The sequence below is a fragment of the Neomonachus schauinslandi genome, chromosome 4 (assembly GCF_002201575.2).
Source record: "Neomonachus schauinslandi chromosome 4, ASM220157v2, whole genome shotgun sequence".
Taxonomy (NCBI): domain Eukaryota; kingdom Metazoa; phylum Chordata; class Mammalia; order Carnivora; family Phocidae; genus Neomonachus; species Neomonachus schauinslandi.
The window spans coordinates 13,528,854-13,539,319 of NC_058406.1; the positions used below are offsets into that span (position 1 = coordinate 13,528,854).

A 10,466-nucleotide genomic window follows, 5' to 3' on the forward strand; every position below is an offset into this window, starting at 1 on the left:
CTGGCTCAGTGGGGCATGCGACTCTTGATCTTGGGTTTGAGAATTGGAGCCCCACAGGTGTAGAGCTTACTTAAAAATAAAATCTTTGAGGGGTGCCTGGGTGGCTCAGTCGTTAAGCGTCTGCCTTCGGCTCAGGTCATGATCCCAGGGTCCTGGGATCGAGCCCCGCATCGGGCTCCCTGCTCCGCGGGAAGCCTGCTTCTCCCTCTCCCACTCCCCCTGCTTGTGTTCCCTCTCTCACTGTGTCTCTCTCTGTCAAATAAATAAATAAAAAAAATCTTTAAAAAAAGGAAAAAAAAAATCTTTGAAATAAATAAATAAATAAATAAAAGCAAATATTCTAGAGTGGAACACTGTCCATCACATGTCACGTGATGAGTATAATGTAGGAAAAATACCACAGAACCAAACGTTTAAAAAGTTAAAAAAGAGGGGCGCCTGGGTGGCTCAGTCGTTAAGCGTCTGCCTTCGGCTCAGGTCCTGATCCCAGGGTCCTGGGATCAAGCCCCGCATCGGGCTCCCTGCTCAGCGGGAAGCCTGTTTCTCCCTCTCCCACTCCCTCTGCTTGTGTTCCCTCTCTCGCCGTGTCTCTCTCTGTCAAATAAATAAATAAAAATCTTTAATAAAAAAAAAAGTTAAAAAAGAGGCCACATAACTTGAGAGCAGTATCTTGATACTTGTTTACGTCTTTAAAACATTCCTGGCTTAATAATTATATAGGAAAACCCATCTGTAAAGTTAACTGTGAAATTACCAAACACAGCCGATATTTTATTGTAACTTAAAAAAAAAAAAGGATCCAAAGCATCACAAACCTAACAAGAGGCACTAACAAGAGGCACTACAATAAACAATTTGTCAAGTCATGGGCCTCCCTTGAGGAATAAATAGCAATTTCTAACCTGGATAACATTACGATATACCCTTGTTACCTTTGTTCTCAAGAAGCTAAAATGACCCAGTCAGCAATTGCAGATTGTTGAAGTAAGGTTTGACTAGTAAAATAAAAGTGAGACTGCCTTTAAAAGCACGTCGACCATTAAACCAATGAAAGGCTCCTCTGAGCAAGGTTAAGTCAGGAAAAGACAGGCAGTCGATATCATGGCATTGTATGAACACAACTATCACGATCTAAGAACTCTGGACAAAATGACAAAGCGATTTAATACCAAATCAATAAATGACCCCGTTTGTAAGAGAGTCTGAAGATATTTTATCGTGAGAGAGCGCGCGCGCGCAAGCGAGGGCACTGTTTCTGTGGGAAAATGACCTCAGACTAACACTGAAATGGTTTCACCAAAGACCGTTACACTATCAATATACATTAAGTGCAACCTGAAAAGAGAGTCCTCAGTGGTCACTAGTGGCTTCAGTCACAGAAACAGCACGTGCCCCCAGTGATTACAGCACCACTGAAAGACCGTTATTAAATTATGTGGCACATCTCCAATTTAAACCCCAGGCTCCGCTCTGGCCCAGGCTAGGGGGATGAGTGCGGCCAAGAAATGCAAACTCATCAGTGCTCTGACCTTAACACAGGGGGCAGCCCCGGGGACATTCCCCTAAGAGCGCGAAGCATCCCAAAGTCACTCCCAAACGGCTCCGGCCACGCCCTCTCAAGAGGGCGTCCTCAAAAGTTTTCCTCGGAAGGGAAATCGAGGCACAGGTAATTTACATGGACCGGCGGAAGGAACCCCGGACAAGCCCTCGTCTGCCTAGATCGGGGAGCCCCGAAGCCGCGACTGGGGCGGGGGTCGCCAAGCAGCAGAAAGCGGCCTGGGAAGCGGGTCCAGACGATCCGGCACGACCTCCCCTCCCCCTCCCTACGCCCGCCTCGCCGGGGCCGCCGCCCGGTACCTCTCGATGACTGAGGCCACCAGCTGCGGCAACTCCTTCATCTCGAAGGCGGAATAGGACGCGGACAGCAGAGGCCGCACCGCCACCTCCCAGCCCGGGGTTGTGTCCGCCCCCGTCGCCGGGGCCCCTGGCGCCGACGCCGGCGCCGCCGCCTCTTCGCCGCCGCTCGTCGCCATCTTCCGTCGTACTACTGCGGCTCCCTTCGGGGGCTTGCCACCGGTCCAGCACCGCCTCCCGGGAGGGGGCGGAAGTGACGCAATCTGCGCGTCAGACTGCGCGACGCAGTCGCCGGGCAAAACACGCGAAGCGCAGGGCAGCCTCCCTCAGCTCTCAGGAGAAGCGCGGCGCGGTGCGGCGCGGAGGCCGGCCGGAGGAGCTGCGCCTGCGCAGGATTTACGCCTTCGGAGGAGGGCGGGGGAGCGCCTGCGCGCTGGGAGTCGTTCCTGAAGGTGGGAGCGATGTGGCCTCGGGGCATCGGGGAAAGGTGCGTTGTGATTTGGTTGAAGTTGGCAAGACCAGGACAGCGGAACAGGCTATGCATCTGCGCATGTAATGGTCCCGGTCCGAGACAGCTAAGGACGAGAGTCCGATCACTCACCCGCTTCCTCCTCTCCCGAGTGCCCCCCACAATAGTGATACCACAGCGTACATAGTCTACAAAACTTTCTACTCCCCACGCCACCTCTCGCTATGACAGTCACTAGTCTTAGTTAATTCTGGCCCAAATCCCTCTTGTGTTTTCATTACCTTCACTAGTAATATTACCAGCTCGCATTTTACATTGCTCTCTGCAATTTGTCCCGGCAGGTTGTGTTTTCCCGTTTTTCTACCAGCAAAGAAAGAATGTTAGCTTTAATAACGGGCTTTTTGCCGATATAGCGATCTGGGTTCCAGATCTAAGAGGGAAAAGCAGTTTGACTTGACAGTTGACTCAAGGAAAGGTATGCGTGCTTCGAAGACATTCTTGGGGGGTGGTAGGTGTGTCAGTGGAGGACGTCAAGCCCTAGGCCCTGTGACCCACAGCCCGCCTAAATAAAGACATCTGCGCAAGAACTATGGACGGTTTGATAACCCTGAAGCCCTGAAATTCTTCCCCAAGTGTTGGAGGACCTCCTTTTGTTACCCGCGTAACTCATTAATAAATTGGTACCTGATGATCGATTTGCACTTGTAGTAAGAAAAGAGCTATTTTACATTAGGGATAAAATGCAGTCAAGGTATTGACTCTTCGAGGAAAGTCAAGGTATTGCTACTCTTGGAGGAAAACGTGGCTTTAATAATAACCGTGGAGATTTTCCTTTATTTTCTCAGGGGATAATAATGACAACAGCAAGTTTCTTAAACATAAAAATACAAAAAGTTAAAAACGGAGAAAGAAGCCTTTCCATAACACAGTAATTATTGCACTAGTTTAAGATACTGAACCAGGCCTAAAGGAGAAGGCTTAAAATTTTAGAGTGGCTCTTGGGACATTCGTTTTATTTTACCCAAGGACAAAATTAATCTGCAGAGGTTCTCTTGGAAAGGTTTCAGGAAATAATAGAAGATCAAATGTTCCTGCCCCCCTCCTTCCCCCTCCACCTGTGGCTGGAAGAGAGAGAGTAAAAAAGTCAAATGCAGAATATCACAGGGAAATTTGCTCCTGTATGTAAACTAACATAACTTTTTAATATTTCTGGCTCATAGATTTGGAGAAAGCAATCCAGGTTAAGATCTTTCTTTACAGGGGTGCCTAGGTGGTTCAGTCCGTTAAGCATCTGTCTTCGGCTCAGGATCCTGGGATCTAGCCCCATGTCCCGCTTCCTGCTCAGTGGGGAGCCTGCTTCTCCCTCTCCCTCTGCCTGCTGCTCCCCCTTATTGTTCTCTCTCTCTCAAATAAATATCTTTTTTTTTAAAAAAGATCCTTCTTTATAAATACCACATCAATTCCAGTATTGGAGATTTGTTCTTATGTTGCTACAAAGATTTGGAATGACATCTGCATTCTAAAAAAAATTTTTTTAAGTAAGCTGTGCTCCCAACGTGGGACTTGAGCTCAGGACCATGGAATCAAGAGTCACATGCTCTACCAACTGAGCCATCCAGGTGCCCCTCTACATTCTAAATTTAGATAAGAAAGGAGCACAATAAATGGGGACTAAAAAAGACTTCTAAAGGAAACACAAGCTTCTAATACTCTAGTCCAGAAAATAAGATAGAAACTAAAGAGTAATTTTTATGAATTATTAACTGAAGATTTAAAGTATTCGTTTCCTTCTAATAGCCCAAGTGGCTGGGGAAGGACCTAAAATTTTAAAACTTACAAAAGAGAGACATGATATGATCATATTACAAGAAATTCAGTGAAAGAAAAAAATTAAGCAGCCATGACTGAATGGTATTCAAGTGGGGATTCAGACTAGGAGGAAGTGTGGAGAAACCGGCAGGGAGTGAAAACGTTCTATATCGTGACAGGAGTCAGGGTTACATGAATATACACACAATATTCATTCAACTATATACTTACGATGTATTCACATTTGTTAAAAATTATACCTCAATCTAAAAACAAAGGGGACCTGGGTAGCTTAATCACTTAAGCGTCCCACTCTTGATTTTGGCTCAGGTCATGATCTCAGGGTCATGAAATCAAGCCCCCCCATCAGGCTCTGTGCTCAGTGTAGAGCCTGCTTAAGATTCTGTCACTCTCCCTCCACCCCTCCCCCCCTTAAATAAATAAATAAAATTTTAAAAATCTCTTTAAAAAAATAAAGTGAAAACAACAAGAGGTCATTGTCACTCCACAAACCTCAAAGCCAGAAATATTGGCAGTTTTTATTTCAAAAAAATTCCATCTGATAAGAGTTGCTTGAAATAAATCCTAGTAGGTATTGTGTGTTATTCATTAGTTGAATAAACCACAGGTATTAACTCCCAGGGGCCAACAGAAATCAATCTGTTCTCGAGCTTTTACAAAGTTATAAGAACCAATAGTGCCTATTTTATGGAAACTCCTAAGGGAAAGCAGCTCCTTTTTGGTAATTCACAACGAAGGGAGATTTTTTTTTTTTTTTTTTTACATCAGTAATATAAGGAAATAGGGACACCTCGATGGCTCAATCAGTTGGGTGTCTGCCTTCGGCTCAGGTCATGATCCCAGGATCCTGGGATCAAGTCCCATGTCAGGCTTCTTGCTCAGCCTGGAACCTGCTTCTCCCTCTGCTTGCTGCTCCCCCTGCTTGTGCGCATGCACTCTCTCTCTCTCTCTGACAAAATCTTTTAAAAAAATAATATAAGGAAATAGATTAGAAGCCTAATTTAATTTAGTAATATGATAGTCATTTGTAATCCACAAGTATTGATTATTTTTCTCATAATATTGCATTTTATATGGTATGAATTTAAAACAAAGAAGAAAATGTGCCTTGCAGCCTTCTTGCAATTTTGGCAATTGTGCAGGGACTAGAATAGAAGGTCAGTTTTACAGAATAGCAGGAAGCAAGACTTACAGGAAACTGAGGAAGAAAAGAGCACAATTGAAATTATTAAAATTATAAGGTGAACATCCAAATTTGCAATACTGTTCAGTAACAGCCAATGGAATTAATTAATAAAAGCTTGACTGCCAAACTTCTACAAAATGAAGCTTACATACACTAATTCAGCTTAACCTAAATAATTTACATAAGATTGCAAATATATCAGAAGAGTTTTGTTTTAGGGGCACCTGGGTGGCTCAGTTGGTTAAGCTACCGACTTGATTTCAGCTCGGGTCATGATCTCAGGGTCCTGGGATTGAGCCCCACGTTGAGCTCCACACTCAGCACAGAGTCTGCTTGTCTTCTCTCCCTCTGCTCCTCCCCCTGCTCACTCTCTCTCTTTTTTTTTTTAAGATCTTACTTGTTTATTTGAGAGAGCAAGAGCAGAGGGAGAAGCAGACTCCCCACTGGGATCGAGTCCCAGTCCTCAGGTGCCCCAATAAATAAAATCTTTAAAAAAAGAAGAAGAGTTTTGTTTTGTAAAATGACTTTTGTAGTCCTCAGACCTACCATTGCCATCATTTAGGATTTACACTCAGCAAAATTTTAGACCACCAGATTTAGAGATAGGAGGGAGACGGATAAATCAAATGTGGAAAAATGTTAATATCTGGGGAATCTGAGTGAAGGGTATCTGAGAATTATTTGTACTACTCTTGTAACATTTCTCTAAGTCTGAAATTGCATCAAAATAAAAAGTTTAAAAAACCAGTTTGTAAATACTTTGTGATTAGGAAAACATGATTTGAATATAATGACATGTGGCAGGCACTTAGCAGAAATAAAGAAGTATACTTAAAAGTCTAGAAAAAGTGGAGTCAAATGATTGTACTGTATCCTTTAGCACTGTTAGGGGACAGGGGATGGGAGCTGTCCTGGTCAGCAGACATGAACATTCTGGTCTCATAGCAGAAGCATGCCTATCATTAAAACCATGTGTATAATATCATTCTCTATTCTAACTCCAGAATAACCAAACAAGCTTATAATAGCATTTTAACTTATTATATAAGCTTTTTTATAGGATATGCATTCCAACTAGCAGACATAAGTATTCTCCTTTTCACAACTATCATCTTCATTGTCATCTATAAACTGGCATTCTGGTTTGTTAGTCTTCTAATCTAGCTTGTTGTGTGACAGCACATGGAATATACATCACCAAAACTGTAGAGAATAAAGGCACTTATATGAGTAAACGTGCCTTTGAAATGCTCATTTTTAGTTTGCTTTATTGACTTTCACTCATTCCGATTGTGTGTGAGGTGATAGTAGACAGAGTGTGCTTCCATATAAATCTGTGGCTATTTTATAAAGATACGCTCCTAAATGTCATCAGTCTGTATACTGGGAAAGGCACCTTCTCAGTATCATGGATCAGAAATTTACATAAGCCTCAGTGCTAGTGGAAAAATGGCTTCTTGGTTGGAGGTCAGTCTCAAGGTCACACTGTAGTGCCTTAAGTGGAAGAGGGTATGCACACATCCTTTACGTTATAAATCCTTACTGGAATGATGGTCTAAAGAATACAAAATAGACTTGCCTGAAAGAGCATTCGATTGATCTCATAAAAATCGCTAATAGAGTAACACTTAAGAATTTCAACCTTGTGACCATAAAAAAAAGTGTTTGGGAGATCCATATTGCTAATATGGAAAGCTCTCCATGATACATTAAGTGATAAAATCAAGTTGCAGAATATTATGGGATCTGGAGAGACACATGCCAAATTATTCAGTGGTGACCTCTGAAAAATAGAGAATGGGGGAAGGTTTTGAGGAGAGATTCATCTTACTGTTTGGGGCATTAATTTTTTTTTCTTAGTCTTTTTAAATAAAGCACTTGGAGACCAAATTTTGATGAGGGAGCAGAAGGCTAGCTGAGGGCAAAGCACAAGCTGACACCCTGCAACCTCCCCGACCACCCCCCCCCCCCCCCCCCCCCCCCCCCCCCGGGTGGGATTTTTTTGACATTCTCCCCGGAAACTTCCAACTGTCTTAATACTTTGCTAGAGGGAAAAACAAACTTAGCTTGATAATAGCAAGATCTCCAGTATCCTGAGGGTCTTCTTTAGGATATGAAAGTCCTCTAGACACCTCCCTTTTTCCTTACCTCCCCCAACCCCGTAGTATATAATCAGTCGCTCCTTATAACCCCAGTGTAGCTCTCTCTACCCACAGGTCCTGTTCTTGTCCTTTAATAAAATCACCTTTTTGCACCAAAGACGTCTCAAGAATTCTTTCTTGGTGGTTGGCTCCGGACCTTACCCCATCAACCTCACCTATATTCCAAAACTACATCAATTTGAAGCAGTTCATACAAAGTACCAGCATCTCTTTCGTTATTGAAAGGTAGATGGTATCTCTCAGTTTACATTTTATGCACAATAAAAGTGCACAGGATGTTGTCAACTTTTCGAGTTGAGTTATGGAATAACTCAGTATTTTGAATATTAAGGTTGTTGTTACAAAGAATAGTGTTTTCCGGGGCGCCTGGGTGGCTCAGTCATTAAGCGTCTGCCTTCGGCTCAGGTCATGATCCCAGGGTCCTGGGATCGAGTCCTGCATTGGGCTCCCTGCTCAGCAGGGGGCCTGCTTCTCCTCTCCCACTCCCCCTGCTCGTGTTCCCTCTCTCGCTGTGTCTGTCAAATAAATAAATAAATAAATAAATAAATAAAAGTTTTCCAAAGCCTATTTGGACTTTGAGCCTATGTAATCACTTTATTTTGTTTCTATAAGTACATACCAATATAATAACAAAAAGATACTTTTCCCTTTTTAAATTTTTTTAAAAAATTTATTTGAGAGAGTGAGCAGGGGGAGGGGCAGAGGGAGAGGGACAAGCAGACTCTGTGCTAAGCACAGAGCCCAATGCAGGGCTCAAACCCAGGACCCCGAGATCATGACCTGAGCTGAAACCAAGAGTCAGACGCTTAACCAACCAAGGCACCCAGGCGCCCCAATACTTTTCCCTTTAAAACAGAAGTTATGGTATTGTAAAGCTCATTTCCCGTATTGAGCTTGTGAGCATTTGTTTTAGGTATTAGATAGGGTTTGTTGGAGCTTGTTCCAGGGCCCTCCAGAAAAAGATGAGTAGGTCTACCTCTTGGCATTTCAGTAAATACAATTCCTAAGTCACCAAAGGCACTGTAGAAATTTTAACAACTGGGGACAAATGTCCTAAGGCGTCCTCTATGAAGGAGGTGTTGTACCCACTTGGGGAACTATTTGTTGGGGAGCAGCTTCATGCTTAAGATTGTGGGGAGTTGAGAAGACAGTTTAACGACCTCTGGGAGACACAGAACGACTGAAACAATAAAATGCGAGGGTGCCTCTGTGGGGGCAACTGTGTGGTTAGCAGCCAGGCAACTCAGGCATCCTGGGCAGCTGGGATCCACAGAGGAGGCTTTCTGGAGTTTAGACGTGAGACACACCAGATCTGGAGAAGAGAAGAAAGCATTCCAAATATAACCTATAGACAAAGAAGAGATTCAGGACTTAAAATGTTAAATGAGCAGAAATCAGTCAGTCAGTCTTGGGATGATTCTGATCATTGTAGCTTATGTGCTGGGCTCTGACAAAGAATAGCAATTTATAAGGGCAGTGAAACTAAAAAATCTGAAATTTCTGAGTTATGGACACCGTCCAGACTGTGAACCTGTCCCCCTACACAAGCAATGAAACGCATTCAGAGAGTTGAAGTGACTTGCGTTAAAGGCTCAAACATGGGACGCCTGGGTGGCTCAGTCGGTTCAAGGGCCTACCTTTGGCTCAGGTCATGATCCCAGTCCTGCATCGGGCTCCTTGCTCAGCCTGCTTCTCCCTCTGCCTGCCACTCCCCCTGCTTGTGTGCTTGCTCTCTCTCTCTCTTTGACAAATAAAATCTTTCAATAAATAAATAAATGTCTCAAACACATACTTCAGGAACTGAGTATTTTTTTCTGTCATACTTTGTTCCAGAAAGGATTTAAGGCATCTTTTTGAATACATGATGTTCAAAATGCATTAGGTTGAAAAAAAAAAACAAATAGCATGATTCCATTAAAGAGTTTGTCTACAAGAACACTAAACTCAGGCTATCAGTGCCCATATGAGTAATGTCGGTACTAGGCCGCAGTAATTTTTGTATTTTAACTCTTTCTATAATAAGCATGTTCTATTTAAAATCAAGAAAGAGAGACTTTTTTAAGTGACTTAGGATCCTGACAACTATTCCTGATGCTGTGACCAGAAAGGAATTTCTCATTGGCCCTGTAAGTAATACGATCAACAGTGCCCTTAGCAACATTTCTTAGACTCAATACAAGTTGTAAAATCCATTTCTGAGGATGGGCTATGACAAAATATGACGCCCAAATTCAGCCTAGATGCACAGCTAGTTCTCTGCTGGCCTGGCTTAATCTAGGGATCGAGTTCAAAGTAGGTTGAAGATGATTATATATATATGGGGGTGTCCACCACAAATCTGCCTCAACCCATCTCCTGAGTTGTTGGTTATTCTCCTCGTTACCGTCTTTCACCCAGTTAGTTTTCTTTGTATCTTACTGTCTATCATTTGCCTTGTGTCAGCTGTGCCCAGTGCTTTTTGGGACCGGGTGAGATGCTGAATAATAGCACAGCTCTTCTGTGGGGCCAGATAAGCAAGGGGCTACCTAGTTGAGCAATCATTGCAGCTGGTGAGAGAAGGAACATCCTCGAATGAAAACGAGAGAGTCAGACCAGGATTTATGGCTAAACAGATGGTCACAGGGATGCCTGTCAGTTTTACGGTGCTCCCGTGCTCCTAGAATTAGGCCTTGTACTCCCTAGAAAAAGGGCAAAGGAGTGAACTCACAATTCAGAATTGTGGACCATAAGCAAAATAAATTGTAGAGGACTGGTAACAAACATTACGTGGGTTTCAGGAAAGTTTACCTCTAACTTGTTCTGCTATTAAATTGGCAGGGTCAGCTGTCTCTTAGAGCCACCCACAGTTTATGACAGTAAAACCATGTTATCTGCAATGTTAAGTTACTCACCTTTCTTTGTTGGGGGGGAGGAGGGGAGGGGAACAGGTGGTAATCTCTTCCCAAAGTGGTATTAAATCACTAAA

General features: G+C 43.4%; 1 protein-coding gene across 1 annotated transcript in view; it reads right to left on the minus strand.

The window, feature by feature from the left end:
* The window catches only part of UBR4 (ubiquitin protein ligase E3 component n-recognin 4), a 131,357-nt gene extending 129,324 nt beyond the window's left edge, over positions 1 to 2,033 (minus strand). Inside the window, exon 1 of the mRNA XM_021684081.1 lies at positions 1,858 to 2,033. Coding sequence (XP_021539756.1) covers positions 1,858 to 2,033 — 176 coding nt within the window. The remainder of the gene's footprint in view (positions 1 to 1,857) is intronic.
* Between the last annotated feature and the right edge of the window lie 8,433 nt (positions 2,034 to 10,466).